Source organism: Aulonocara sp. 'chitande type north' Nkhata Bay, linkage group LG7 (assembly GCF_057382095.1).
Source record: "Aulonocara sp. 'chitande type north' Nkhata Bay isolate Kocher_YH1m ecotype deep benthic linkage group LG7, A_spYH_male_GT1.1, whole genome shotgun sequence".
NCBI lineage: Eukaryota > Metazoa > Chordata > Actinopteri > Cichliformes > Cichlidae > Aulonocara > Aulonocara sp. 'chitande type north' Nkhata Bay.
Window position 1 is genome coordinate 47,414,318 of NC_141350.1, and position 16,109 is coordinate 47,430,426.

Below are 16,109 nucleotides of genomic sequence, written 5' to 3' on the forward strand. Positions count from 1 at the left end.
TGGATGCAATTACATTTGCCTGAAATCTGACTAAAACGATGATGGTTTGAGCAATCAGAGTGCAGTTTGCATCATATAACTGCTTTCATTGTGCAGAACTGTATTCTTTTTCTTGATATTAGTTATTATTATCTCTAATACATTTCTATTAATGGAAACAGTGATGACTGTGTAACAGGAAAATTTATGCATAAAAAAAAAAAATCTGAGTCCAGGTATGAGATGGTGCTACAAGAAACTAGGCCAATATGTGCTGACAGGGAAGCAAGAAATGTTGCCACAAAGCAAAATTTCAATATGCAGACTTGTGGATGCCAGTAGAAGAGTAGATGAACAGCTGCAGGGTTTAGCTGAGCTGACACAACTGCTACTGTAGTTTTCCACACATTCAGTTACAGTTTTTTTGTAACATCAATCTGAAGCAAGTTAACCAGCGGACTGTGATTAGTCAGCTATAACCATATTCATCGGACAATCCTGCACTCGTGCAACTCGTGTGCCCACAACACTTTTTATTTGGTCTTGTTCCAACCCCAATACAGATTCAGGCAAGAATCTACAATTCACCCTAATGACTGATCATTAATGGCATGCTTTCCCCGCCGTCTCTCAGGTTCCAGTAAAAAATGTGTTCAACTGCTGGAAATTGTTGTGTGTGCTGCTGGTTGTTGATGCCCCACGCATCATATTCTTACAGTACCTACTGTTTTTCCTCCCACTCAGACACTGAGGACAAGAGCTTTCCTATTCTGCAGACTCATCAGCTGCCTGTGTTCTCCCTATTAGCATTTTAACTTCCTGAATCTCATGTTACAAATCATCAGTATGATATAGAAACTGACTATAATGACTGCAGTGTCTTATCTTACAGTTTGGGGGGAGGGACAAAAAAACAAACAAACAAAAAAAACAGTGAAATCTTGTGCTCTTTTCTTTGTGTAGTGACACAGGGCTCAGGCTCCGGGCTCCAAATATGTCTTAAGGATAAAATGAACCTATAGTCCATAAATTTAAAATGCTTTTGGGAGTTAGACATATGATTATTCTGACTTGGGAGTGTGCCTCAATGTTTCTTTTAAGAATTGCAGTGATACACAAATCCCTTCAAGTAGTAAAAAACAAAGCAAAATAAGACTTTTTTGTCTTTATTGTTACCACCCATATTCCATGGCAGATAACAATCAACCTGTGTGGTCATGTCATTTATGTCAGTGACATTATTTCCACAAGCTCAGTTAAACCAGCTCTTGTCACTTCTCATCAACTATACTTGGGCTGTATCGTGCTCTACCTGTCTGTCCCACTTAGTTAGATTTGCATATGGATTCTTGTATTGTTGCGAGAGATACACCCCAGTGTTCATGTTCATGTTACACTGCCAAACGTATTAATAGGTGATAAAAAAGAAGAAAATAAAGTGTGTGTGTGTGTGTGTGTGTGTGTGTGTGTGTGTGTGTGTGTGTGTAAGCATATGCAAATACACACTGCAGAAAAGAGAATTAATAAAAATTCTAAATATTCCAAGTACAAATACAAAGTTCTACCAAGCTAAGAAATAGAAAATAGAAAAGTTTCTGTCAACCCGCAATCTACTTTCCTTGGTGCTTCTCATTAAATCTGATGTAATTAATTAATTTCCCTTATGCAGCACTAACCAAAAGATATGACCAATAACTTTTCACCTTTAACTGCTCATAGTAAGTGCTTCTTCTATTATCATGTGGCCCATACTTCGACACTTGTGACACTGTTTCACCTCTAATTATATGCTCTCAAAGGAGACTCTTACTATTGACACCAGAGAGGACATCTCTCAATGACACCCTTCACTCTGTTGAGGCTACATGGATTTAATGGTAAACTTAACCTTATATCTACTACATAAGTAATGCATAACAGCAAAGGAAATGTATGTAGTACATTAGATGCTAACTTTATGGTGATAACTGTCTAGGGTATATGCTAGACCAGTGTTTTCCAACCTTTTGGTGCCATGGCACACCACCAAACAAAAATGTCACAAAAGGCATATTGATAATTTTTCCCCGTGCACCAGACATAGCGGAATTGGTTGAGTTTGTCCCCAGTATACCTTTTTTGCTTTCTTCTGATCACTACTCATGCTAGGACCTTCATCTGGGTCGAAATTTTCAGCAGGACCAAGATGAAAGCCCTAACTTTTTCTTTTCAAATATTTATCAATTTATGCGCTGTGTTGTCTCACTCACGGCATGACTATTATGTAATTTCTCCTTCGTCTTCTTCTGTTTCACTGGCAGTTGTCAACACATTTAATTAGAGCAGGTAGCTGTACTGCCCTCTAGTGGAAGAGAATGTAATTGTTCTGCCCGTTACTCATGCAGGTCGCTTAGAGCAGCGGTCCCCAACCCCCGGCCCATGGACCGGTCGTTTGGTACTGGGCCACAAGAGTTGAGGCTCAGGCGTCAAATTTATGCTTTTTTATCGTTTTTTTTTTTTTGTTTGTTTTTATCGTTAATTCAGTTTCCCTGGGTCTTTTCCCGTGTGTTATGAATAAAAATTTGGTTTTTTTGGTACTGGTACTGGTTTTATTTTGTTGTATTTATCCGCGACACCTTAAAGGCCGGTCCGTGAAAATATTGTCGGACATAAACTGGTTTGTGGTGCAAAAAAGGCTGGGGACCGCTAGCTTAGATTACTAATCAGGTGGAACCAGATAATCTTCCACAGCACACCTGATCATTTCTCACGGCACACCTATGTGCCACAGCACAGTGGTTGGGAAACACTGCACTAGACTACCTTACTATGCTTATTAGAACTTTTTTCAAATTATTCTTTCAGATAAGAAGCCCTATTTATTTCAGGTAAATTTCTGATAATTACTGGAGTGAACTTGTTCTTCCAAATCATATTTGATGAAATAAAGCCAAACAAATTATAAACTGACAGAAATGATAATTGATGAGGTTAAGACTGTATAGTCAATATTTAAACATGTTACTGCAGAACGTAATCGAAGTGACTCTTATAATGCATAAACAAGTGATGGTATGTCTATGCACTGTAGTGGATAAATGAAAGCCTGATACTGTAGGTTAAATGCATTGTGCATGTGACCTCTATGATGATTATGCTGAAGCAATGAAAGCACCAAAGATGTGAATGCCGAATAATGAACTGAATTCAAAACTGGATAGTCTAGTTATTCTGCATAATTTTCTGTGGACAAACTTGTGATTGTGTATGCACAGACACAGATAAATGATTAATGACTACTAATATATTGATTATTTGGACTGGAAATTACCCAGAGGACTACAGATGGAATGCACTGGTAATAAACTGTCCTGTGTATCGTTATTGTTAAACAATAAACAAAATTAAGAAATTATCACCCCATCATTATCACTTAGGTCACAAACTATTAGTATCAAGTGGAAAGGATTAACACATACTGTCCAGTATATAGCGTAAAATGAAAAGGAACATGCAAATCCTCTTGTGGTGTCTGTAGTATGTTTTTAACAAAAAATTCAAATTTTTTAATGACTTTGTGTCCTACCTCTGGTGTGGCTCAGGACCCTCCGGCGGCCTGTTGACGAGCTGTGCATGACATGCTGGTAGTGAGACATGTCTGTTGGAGTGTTGGGAACACGGAAACTGTCCTGGAATCTCTGCATCAAATCCTCGACTGACTCGGTGTTTGGGTCAATGGCTATGAAAAAGAGATGCAAAGTGAAAATGGCAGCCATGTCAAAAGGCTTTAAAGTAACACTGTGACAAATGCTCAAGATATTCTAAAGAGATATGCACGGATACAAAGAAGCAAAACAAATGTAGCTTGCATTCTTTTTTGTTTTTTAGGAAAGATGGGGGATTAATGTCTGATATACATGTAACACTAGGTTGTGTGCCTGTGTTGATACTGTATCAAGAAAAGAAAAGAAAAGACATCTAGTCAGTTTTAGTTTTTTAGGGGTTTTTTTGGTGGGGGGTTTTTTGTTTTGGGGTTTGTTTTTTTTCCTGGACTTTAAATGATTCCATCAATTCAATATTGCCTCATCTCTACAGGGATCCTGCCAGCGCTTCCCCTGATGGCTCAGTTTCACTCTTCCTGATGAATGACTCCAAAACAACTGGTTGTGGGGAAAGCAGGGAGAACAGAAAGAGCAGGTTTTTTTCTTTACAGATTGAATTTAACAATAGAAAGGACAAACAATTTCTATGACTTGTTCAGATGTCCTGGCTCATTTACAACAACAAAAAAGAGAACAGAAAACATTACGAGTTAAGACTATTTTCCTCTTATTGCTTCCGAAGCACACAAAAAGATTGAAACTGAAACATTAGATAAACACACACACACACACACACATATATACATATACATATATATTAGGAGTGCAACGATACACAAAATTCACGGTTCGGTTCGATACTTTGGTGTCACAGTTCGATATTTTTTCGATACAAAAAAAAAGTTCATGCTTTTTTAAATTTGTAATTTATTAAAATTATAAATATATATTTTAACTCAAAAGTACAGTTTTTAAATTTAATGTTGCTGAAACAACAAAGTAATAATAAATAAATAAATATATCTGATCGAGAAATCACTCATCTTTGGAAAAGAGCGTTTATTACAGAGAAATGGCTCTTTCCAAAATAAAAGCTATACTATACGCTTCTTCTGGGCTATATTCTCAGCAGCATATTAAACATATCAGGTCCCCATAAGGAGAATCATGTGCTAACGGCTGTCTAAATGACTCGGGTAAAGTTTGTAGCATGCATGCTTGTTGTTTTTGTCTGCTTCCACTTGTCTTTGCACTAGGATGATGTCAGAATAAATGTGCAGTCATATTCGTTGTGTTCCCACTAGTGCTGTCAGCTTTAATCTCGTTGAAATGACGTTAACGCCACAACAGGCAAATCTCCGTTAACCAGCTACCGCGGATCGCCCCGTGCGTGGGGCTGGACCGCCAACACGTTAACGAGCTAACTGCGCTAACACACTAGTTCCCACCAATGTAATTGAGCATTGCGTGGCACATCCGACATACTGTTTTACTTTAGTCCATGACGCGCTTACCTTCAGGGTCATACGTCACATGAAGACCAAAATAGTTCCAAACGCTACATCTGAATGAGGGTGGGGGAGGTTCAATTTGCCATGTTGCAAGGAGAGCTTAACTTATGTCTGCTAGCTTGCCCTGCGCTCAGTGAATCTATATATATATATATAGATATATATATACAGTGGGGCAAAAAAGTATTTAGTCAGCCACCGATTGTGCAAGTTCCCCCACCTAAAATGATGACAGAGGTCAGTAATTTGCACCAGAGGTACACTTCAACTGTGAGAGACAGAATGTGAAAAAAAAATCCATGAATCCACATGGTAGGATTTGTAAAGAATTTATTCGTAAATCAGGGTGGAAAATAAGTATTTGGTCAATAACAAAAATACAATTCAATACTTTGTAACATAACCTTTGTTGGCAATAACAGAGGTCAAACGTTTACTATAGGTCTTTACCAGGTTTGCACACACAGTAGCTGGTATTTTGGCCCATTCCTCCATGCAGATCTTCTCGAGAGCAGTGATGTTTTGGGGCTGTCGCCGAGCAACACGGACTTTCAACTCCCGCCACAGATTTTCTATGGGGTTGAGGTCTGGAGACTGGCTAGGCCACTCCAGGACTTTCAAATGCTTCTTACGGAGCCACTCCTTTGTTGCCCGGGCGGTGTGTTTTGGATAATTGTCATGTTGGAAGACCCAGCTTCGTTTCATCTTCAGAGTTCTCACTGATGGAAGGAGGTTTTGGCTCAAAATCTCACGATACATGGCCCCATTCATTCTGTCCTTAACACGGATCAGTCGTCCTGTCCCCTTGGCAGAAAAACAGCCCCATAGCATGATGTTTCCACCCCCATGCTTCACAGTAGGTATGGTGTTCTTGGGATGCAACTCAGTATTCTTCTTCCTCCAAACACGACGAGTTGAGTTTATACCAAAAAGTTCTACTTTGGTTTCATCTGACCACATGACATTCTCCCAATCCTCTGCTGTATCATCCATGTGCTCTCTGGCAAACTTCAGACGGGCCTGGACATGCACTGGCTTCAGCAGCGGAACACGTCTGGCACTGCGGGATTTGATTCCCTGCCGTTGTAGTGTGTTACTGATGGTGACCTTTGTTACTTTGGTCCCAGCTCTCTGCAGGTCATTCACCAGGTCCCCCCATGTGGTTCTGGGATCTTTGCTCACCATTCTCATGATCATTTTGACCCCACGGGATGAGATCTTGCGTGGAGCCCCAGATCGAGGGAGATTATCAGTGGTCTTGTATGTCTTCCATTTTCTGATGATTGCTCCCACAGTTGATTTTTTCACACCAAGCTGCTTGCCTATTGTAGATTCACTCTTCCCAGTCTGGTGCAGGTCTACAATACTTTTCCTGGTGTCCTTCGAAAGCTCTTTGGTCTTGGCCATGGCGGAGTTTGGAGTCTGACTGTTTGAGGCTGTGGACAGGTGTCTTTTATACAGATGATGAGTTCAAACTGGTGCCATTCATACAGGTAACGAGTGGGGGACAGAAAAGCTTCTTACAGAAGACGTTACAGGTCTGTGAGAGCCAGAGATTTTCCTTGTTTGAGGTGACCAAATACTTATTTTCCACCCTGATTTACGAATAAATTCTTTACAAATCCTACCATGTGGATTCATGGATTTTTTTTTTCACATTCTGTCTCTCACAGTTGAAGTGTACCTCTGGTGCAAATTACTGACCTCTGTCATCATTTTAAGTGGGGGAACTTGCACAATCGGTGGCTGACTAAATACTTTTTTGCCCCACTGTGTGTGTGTGTGTGTGTGTGTGTGTGTGTGTGTGTGTGTGTGTGTGTGTGTATATATATATATATATATATATATATATATATATATATATATATATATATATATATATAGGCAGCAGAAACCCAAGAAAGAGGAGGGAGACGAGGAACCATCATGGAAGCACAGGCCCCTGCACGGTATGTACCACCGGCAGATAGAGGAGGTGGCTGATATCCAGAAATCCTACCAGTGGCTGGACAAAGCTGGACTGAAAGACAGCACAGAGGCACTAATCATGGCAGCACAAGAACAAGCTCTGAGTACAAGATCCATAGAGGCTGGGGTCTATCACACCAGGCAAGACCCCAGGTGCAGGCTGTGTAAAGATGCCCCAGAGACAATCCAGCACATAACAGCAGGGTGCAAGATGCTAGCAGGCAAGGCATACATGGAACGCCATAACCAAGTGGCCGGCATAGTGTACAGGAACATCTGTGCCGAGTATAACCTAGAAGTCCCGAGGTCAAAATGGGAGATGCCCCCAAGGGTGGTGGAGAATGACCGAGCTAAGATCCTGTGGGACTTCCAGATACAGACGGACAAAATGGTGGTGGCTAACCAACCGGACATAGTGGTGGTAGACAAACAGAAGAAGACGGCCGTAGTGATCGATGTAGCGGTTCCGAATGACAGCAATATCAGGAAGAAGGAACACGAGAAGCTGGAGAAATACCAAGGGCTCAGAGAAGAGCTCGAGAGGATGTGGAGGGTGAAGGTAACGGTGGTCCCCGTGGTAATCGGAGCACTAGGTGCGGTGACTCCCAAGCTAGGCGAGTGGCTCCAGCAGATCCCGGGAATAACATCGGAGATCTCTGTCCAGAAGAGCGCAGTCCTGGGAACAGCTAAGATACTGCGCAGGACCCTCAAGCTCCCAGGCCTCTGGTAGAGGACCCGAGCTTGAAGGATAAACCGCCCGCAGGGGCGCGCTGGGTGTTTTTTTTTTATATATATATATATATATATATATATATATATGTGTGTGTGTGTGTGAATAATAGATAGATTATATATTATAATTTATATGTATGTATACAAAGTGTGCTTGTGTGCTACACAATGTTTTTGACACATCTTAGGCCTTCAATATATGCAACCTCTAATGATTTCACTGTCTGCAGGCATTAACAGTGGCTGTAAAAAAGAAATCCTTCAAGGAAAACTGTGAAAACAACTCTGTCCCCAAACTTACAGTACAGCCAACTCCAAATGATGTGGCCATTCATCACCCCAACTACCAGTACCCCCACCTATCATCATCATCTTTTGATCTGTCAGTCTGGCTCTGAGGTGCGCTCTGTCCATGAATAATGGTGATGTGGTGCTCCCAGTCGAAGCTCATCATACATGCCAATGAGGAGGCAAAAGCAGAGAAAGAGGGAGATGAAGAAGATGGAGGTTAAAGTGAGGAGGCAGAAGTATTTACACTGATTTTGATTTTAAATGCAACCAGTAGCAGAGGCAATGCAGGTTGCTAGAGAACAAAATACTATCTTTGAGTCATATGTATTTGTTTCAAAACATTTGTGGTTAAACTGAGCTGAATATAACTACGCTTTCTAGAAACCACCACATCCCCAAATGTGCCTTATGTGTCCTATCTTCAAGCCACCAAGTAGATACACTCCCTTGATAAATTACACACAAAGGATTATGTTCATAATGTCCATTTGTTTCAGACACAGCTTTATTCTAGATATCTGAAATACTATTTGGTGTTTCACATAAAAAAATAACGCCATGCAGCATCACCCCTCTGTTAGCTTTGCATATATATTTGTAACTTTATTACTTTGTCTGACACAGTAAACAGCAATAATGAAGTGCACTGGACACAATATCTTTAAGCTCCTTGGCCAGGGTGTTACTTTATTGAGTAATCCAGTGGCTCCCAGTCGATGTGCATCATACATGCCAATGAGAGGGCAAAAACAGAAGAGGGAAATGAAGAAAACGGAGGTTAAAGTGGCAAGTTATTTAAGTATTTACACAGATTTTGATTTAAAAAATAGATTTTGGGTGTAGTTTTGGTTTTAAATGGAACCAGGAACAGAATAATATGTCTTTGAGTCATAAGTATTTATTTCTAAACATGTGTGATTAAACTAAGTTGAATATACTATTATTATTTCACATCAAAATACAACCTGATGCAATAGATAAGAGGAAGAGATAGAGGCATACATGCATTTTGGTTTATGCCCATGCATTTAAATTTAGGTGTTCTTTTTAAATTTCCAGACACCATTCATCCCCAAACAGATCCTTATTTGTGCTCTAGGTTCATGCCAAAAAGCAGATGCAAAGAATTATGTTCATAACGTCCAACTTGTAACAGACAAGCCTTTTTTTAAATGTTTGAATAATTATTTGGTCCTTCATATTAAAACAAAACAATACCATGCAGTATTAGCCTGTGCTAGATAATTCCTACTTTTGTGTAACTTTCTTCTGACACAGTAAACAGCAATAATGAAGCACACTGGCCACCGTGTGTTTAAGCTCTTCTGTCTGGTTGTTAGCCTATTTAGTGATCCAATACTTATAAACATGTAATGACAAAAGCAATGTCAATTATGCAGCAGTGTCAGTTGCTACATAACTGATATTAAACATTAATATCGATTACGCAACAAATGTACTTTTAACCTAAAATTAAAAGAGAACCAAACACGATGCTGTTGTTCATTGTTTACACACAGCTGTGTGACAAATTAAAGGAAAGTGGGGTACTGGTTGTGGGAACTGCTGTCCCATAAATCAGTTCCTAATCTATCACAGGTTTTTATTTGAGCTGAGCTCTAGTGTCCCATAGATAAGACACCATCTTTCTGGAAGAGACAGCTCTGGTTAGATGTTCCAAAACACAATTTTTAATCATAAAAGCATAAATAAAGCAAACGAATTAAGTAACAATATACAAATGGTTGACCCAAACCACGTCTAGCTATAGTAGTCAAGATACAGCATTGTGTACAGATGAGATCCCAGATGCCCAGAAGGCAGCCAACATGCAGTTGACCTAAAGGTAGCCTAAGGGGGTAAAAAAAAAGAACTGCATCTTCAGTGTAAGTCTTAGGAAAATGGCAATATTGTATTCATTTGTTAAGAAGAAATATGCACTGATAATCAGTGCAGGGGAAAAAAAGGTTTTGTTCTGTATATCCGGTTCTTTCAAGTCCACCACTATACTGGACCCCAAAGGTTAAAGAGACCAGATGCATAATAGCCTTAGTGAGCGCCATTAGCTGTGACATTCATGCTAGTGTTTGGTCCTCATAGTCAGCAAACAAACAACAAGGGCGGGGAATCTGTTATATAGGCTTTGATCTGTCATGACTGAGGAGAAGTTGTGATACCATGTTTAAGGTTAACTGCTTGCATGCATATTTCATGGTTTAAAAGTCTTTATCTGTTTCTTTTTTAGATCCCAAGGGAGAATAAATGTTAGAGAATAAAGAATAAATGCTAGGTCAAACAGAAGTGCTTAGAGCCACAGTCTCCTTGAAATAAATTTAATTTGTCTCGAAAGGTTGTCAAGAAACTTTCTCCTACATTTTCCCCTCGAAGAAACATACAAAATCTTAAAATAACAATTAAAAAAATGTAATTGTGAATTTATGGATGTATACTTCAGTATTGTATACAACAGGAATGACAAAAATATGTTTGCCTGTACTTTTTTTCTGTTGTCTTTCTCCAGTACAATCTCTTCCTATTTTTTGGGTCGCTCTTCATTTCTCATTTCTGTCAGAGAAAACTATCAAGATATTTTATTCTGACATTTGTTTCTCCCTAGACCCCAAGTCCACCGGCTTCTCATTTTGAGTTCAATGTCAGCTAAAGCTCTGTTGCCTCAATTTTCTCCTTTTCATCTCCCTTATCTGCAGTCACTCCCTTATCAGTGCTGAGTATGTGTTAACAGTGTCTCATAAGCAGCGGATGTCAACAGCATGCTGCCTCAGTCAACTTATTCCTGGTGGTCTCATGATGCCCACTACAAGGCAATAACAATTCTCAATTTTCTGTTATTGTTCAGAAGCACAATTCTGCTTGTTTATGGTTTATGCAGGCTTTTGCAAAAGTGTGTATTAGCTGGCATGCAATTGCTTTTGTATATAAATATTTACAGATAGCTTAACTTCTACCCACTTTTACTTCCAACTTCCTCTTTATGGAGGAAGTAGTTGCATGGAAAGCAGAGCGGTTTGCACAGAGTGATCTCCAAACCCAGCTTTCACATTTAGACTGGACTTCATATTGATATAATGATAGTGAAAATGCTATCACACCAACTATTTTCATTACAGTCACAAAGTAGGCTAATTCAAAACTTGTTAATAAATTACCTTACATACTAGCTAAATGTTAATATCTCAAAGACAAAATCTGTCCTTTTAAACTGCCATGACCATGGAAACTATCTGAGAGGAAAGTGTCTGAAGTGTCCACTCCAAACATACTGCAATCTGCCTGTTTCTCCTCCTCCATCTTTTGCAACTCACATTGTCTGGCTTCCCCTGGGAGCTCATTGTTGAGCAATCCACTAAAATAGGATCGAGGAAGGTAAAATATGCTGCAATTTGCTTTCTGATGGACATGTACTTGGTGTTCTCATTAGGTTGCAGTAAGGTGACAGGAAAGCATCACTACTCAGGCAAAAAAAAAAAGCGCTAGCATTTGCAAACTATTCAGTGCCAACAGTGTTCATCAACAAATAAGTAAAATCAGTAAAAATAATTAACAAGATTTACTCAGATTGCTTTTTCTTTTGTTGATGGCATTTGGTGTGCTTTTCCAAACCTATTTTTGTAGAAACAAAATTCAACTAGAGTGTTAGATTTGATCTAAATTATTCCATTTTAACATTGACAAATTTGTCAGTAATTACAAAAGAAAGCTAGCAACACGAATTAGTAAAATGTTGGGATCATAACGCAGGCTGAATTGTCATTGTTAACTTAGGACAAGACGTTTGATTATTTTATCAAAATATTAAGTAAGGTGAAAATATTTTGAAAATAGTAGAACAAAATAATGGTGGTTGATGTTGTCACAATCACCAGGGCAGATTGCATAAACTAATGTATCATGACATTTTTTTTCCACAGCAAAACTTGATGGTAAATCACTAATTTGCAGAAGCAGAGGTTTCTAAAATTGTACCGCTGGGTAAAAATCTGATACAACCATGCCTGTACCTTGACAGAAAATGAAATCCAGCACCAGGAAGAGAAACATTTGTTCTGTCAGCAAAAAGTGCATTGAAGGATCAGCTCCTCCAACAAGCCAAATGAACAATGACTAGGCCATCTTCCACTAAATTGCTGATACAGCCCATGGGAATTACTGTTTGTGAGAAACTGAAACCTTTAACCATGACTCTTTGTCTATAAATAGTGCTTGACCCTATTTCTCTTAGGCTCAAAAGACAATTCCTCTCTGCGGAAAGTCAGTGAAACACAAGGCAACATTTTCAGGCTTCTCATCCATGTCCCATGCCCTGAGGCAGGTGGTGATAAAGCATGTATTGGAGCTTAGGCGATGGCTTGGGCTCTGTTTCTATACATGCACACTAAATTGTATCTTAGCAGCTGACAATAGGTTGCTTGTCCTATTATACCCCATTTCAATCCAAACTGCTTGTTATAAAGGTCATTTATAACAAGCAGTTTAGGCTGACTTGTCCAACATGAGTTTTCATGAACTGAAATCTGGTAGGGCCTCAGCATCCACATGACAGAAAACATAACAAACAAATAAAAAAATAACAGCACCAACAAAAACAAAAATCATGGATAGACCAAAACAATTGTTGTGGTATCTACTTTCAATTCAAGCCTACCTCTTTCACATACATGTTTTAACATCTAGAGTAAGTTATGTATCTTTCCTATTCTTAGCCATCCTGCCTAGAAGCCAAACAGCATTCATATTCACGGAGGCATGCAGTCACAAGGGAAATGACGGGAATATTTGTGTAGATCTTTAGACCCTACAAAACCCCTGCCGCTTTAATTTGGAGAAAGTCTGCAGGAAGAAAAGAAGCTGAGGGCCCAAGAAATTAAATTCCTGCAGATTTCAATTTTTTTATTATGTTTCAGTCTCTTCCTCACTTCCTCACATATTTTCTGTGCTTTTACCTCTGACACGCAGACGCACATGCAGACACATGCACTTCCTCTAGTCACATCTCTATTCCCCTGGCTTTCTCTCGTCTTTCACAGCTTGGGGAGCAAATGGGTACAGAGAAGATCAATGGGGGTGAGTGGGATGGTTGTGTGGGGTTGTGGGTAGGGGTTGGATAGGGTAGGGAGTTCACACTAGCTCTGATTCCCACTGTGATTTAATACATTTGTCATTGTTTCAATATGAACAGTCCAGTGTAGCTGTCTGGGAAAGCCTTCACAGCAGTGCTTCTGGAAGTCTGACATGTACATGAGAGAGAGTAAAAGGTTAGACAGAAACAAAGGGAAAGACAAAAGTGTCAGAGAAGACAAGGGATCCAGACATGAATGAAGAATAGCTAAAAGGGAGCCTGAGAAGGGCAGAATAGATATGGGTAGACAATGGTCGCCACTGGTGTTAAAGAAAAAAGTAATGAAGTGATGACTAGAATGAGATGCAGATAAGAGACTCAGTAGGAAGAGCACAGTGGGGTGGAAAAGGGAAGGGATGATAATGATAAGCAAAATATTCAGAGACAAAGACAAATTCAAAAACACAGGGGAATAGCACAAAAAGGGTAAAATCTTCCTAGTTAAACAATGCTGAAACATTGATTTAAACTGTACATTGACGAGAATTAGAAGCCCTTACATCTACTGGGCAGTAAGATGTAATAATTATATAAAAATGCCTCAGTTTGTGAGATGAATATGCTTCAGAGGAACAAAATCCATGTTTGACTTTGACGTTAAGACAATACAAAATGAAAATGTTGTATGTTCAAAGAACATTTGAACATTCTCAACTACTTGAAAACATCTAATGTCCCATCGTTAGACACTTTCCCTTTCTGGTCTTTCCTTCTACTTGCATATTTTAAGGCCTGTGTTGCTTGCAGAGGCAAGAATAAAGTTCTATCTATAGCTTGGTTTTTGCCACGGGCCAGAATAAAATATGAATGTGTCTCCCCGTGCTGTGCCAGTTGAACATTGCAGGCCAAGCTCTGACCTCCAACTGCTCCAGACAGGCTGAACCTCCTGACTGGTAATCACAAATAAGTCTACGTCCCAACATTGAGGAACAAAACCTGGCTTACAATAATATTTTAGATGTCCTTATCCATTATGACACAAGACTCGAAAAAATGTTTGGATAAAGTATTCTGTGAGTAAATGTTTAATAAGTAGCAATGCTACAGTCGCATGCAGCCTATTCCCAACAGGAAACACCAACTGAAAAGTATTTTTTGTGCTCAAGAAAAGCACAGGGCAGACTGAGAGCTGGAAATGATAAGCAAGATAAGACTTAAAGAAATAAATGGTAAATGGCCTGTATTTGTATAGCGCTTTACTTGGTCCTAAGGACCCCAAAGCACTTTACACTATACACAATCATCCACCCATTCCCACACTGGTGATGGCAAGCTACAGTGTAGCCACAGCCGCCCTGGGGCACACTGACATAGGCGAGGCTGCCGGACACTGGCGCCACCGGGCCCTCTGACCACCACCAGTAGACAACGGGTGAAGTGTCTTGCCCAAGGACACAACGACCGAGACTGTCGGAGCCGGGCTCGAACCAGCAACCTTCTGATTACAAGATGAACGCCCAACTCTTGAGCCACGATCGCTCCAAATAATGCTTTTGATTAAAGTAACTTTAAAAAGTCCTGGATTAGTTAAGTTCTTCTTTTCTGTATACACTCTAACCTCTCTCAAAATGTACCTCTATAATGCTTTCTGAACACTTCTAAGTCCAAGTTTTTTAAGTGATATAACCTTGGGAGGGGTTTCTCATAACTACATTTAGCGTTTGGATGTTCTCACAGTACACCAAGCCTATTCAAATGGCACACAAATTGTGTGTGTAGAGCCCTGTTGTTTCTGGCTTTTGGAGACTGAAGAGATAGTTTTGTGTGTGCATTATGAATCCAACATAGTGAAATTTACTTGTGTTGTAACTTTAAATATAATATAGAGACAAACTGTTCCAGGGTTAACCCCACTTTCTGTGTAGATCTCTTGTGTTATTTTTCATATTTAGAACATCCTTATAGTAAACATAATGGTTATAATATAATCACAAAACCATTAACTCTGGATATGTTCAATTGCCATACTATTATTCTTTTTTTATGATTATTAATGACACCCAGTGATTGCACAGTCAGGCAGTGATGGGGTGTCTCCATGGTAAAATGATGTTTAACTTTTGACAGTTTCCAAAGACAATGAATATTAGCAATTATTTCCAGATCTTGCCTGAGAGTTGCTAAGAAATTTCCAGCACATGTAGGAGCGGAAATGAAGCAGAAAAAACATTATGCAAATATATAATTATGATAGGGTGCCAATTTATCACACACTCAGATAATTTATCACACCCAGAAACAATTCAGTTAATATAATATGCTGCAAGCAATAGTATTCCACAAAGTGCATATTGACCAAAGGCAGGCTGAGGAGAACAGCTGCAGTTCTGGATTTGTCTCCAATAAGCTAAAATGGAGTACCTGTTTATTTACCATTTTAAAAAGAGGTACATACAGAAGATTTAAGGTTATTTTAAGGTTATATACTAAAACTTTCACAACTTGATCTTTCACACCGGAATAAACTTCTTAAATAATTAGTGTTTATTGTTTTGCAGATCTGAATTCCATTTCAGAAATGTATTCTTAAAAATGCATTTTAGAAATGTATTTCTGACCTACGTTGTAATTTCAAATATTATATGAATTATTTAAGATTAGGATTTTAGTGTCTGTTGTGCTATTTTTACATTTATTTTCCTTTTTTTTTTTTCCTATTTCCTTACTTATAATTTTAATGGACAGACTGTTGGGAATCATGGCAGCACAGAAACATATTGATGGCTGTGGGTGACCAGCCTTAACCACATTTCAAAAGAGTCTCATACAGATGGCTCACGAGATGGCATGTGATCGACCACCATGTATTGATTTAGTGCTTACAAACTCATTTCTGCAGGCATTTTTTTTGTCTGGCCCTGACAAAGGCTTCATGTTGGATCAGATTACTAAGGCTTCATTTCTCAATGA

General features: G+C 39.2%; 1 protein-coding gene across 1 annotated transcript in view; it reads right to left on the reverse strand.

Moving 5' to 3' along the window:
• The window catches only part of astn2 (astrotactin 2), a 290,807-nt gene that overhangs the window by 186,194 nt on the left and 88,504 nt on the right, over positions 1-16,109 (reverse strand). Inside the window, exon 4 of the mRNA XM_086300869.1 lies at positions 3,545-3,697. Within this exon, the coding sequence (XP_086156995.1) occupies positions 3,545-3,697 (153 nt within the window). The remainder of the gene's footprint in view (positions 1-3,544; positions 3,698-16,109) is intronic.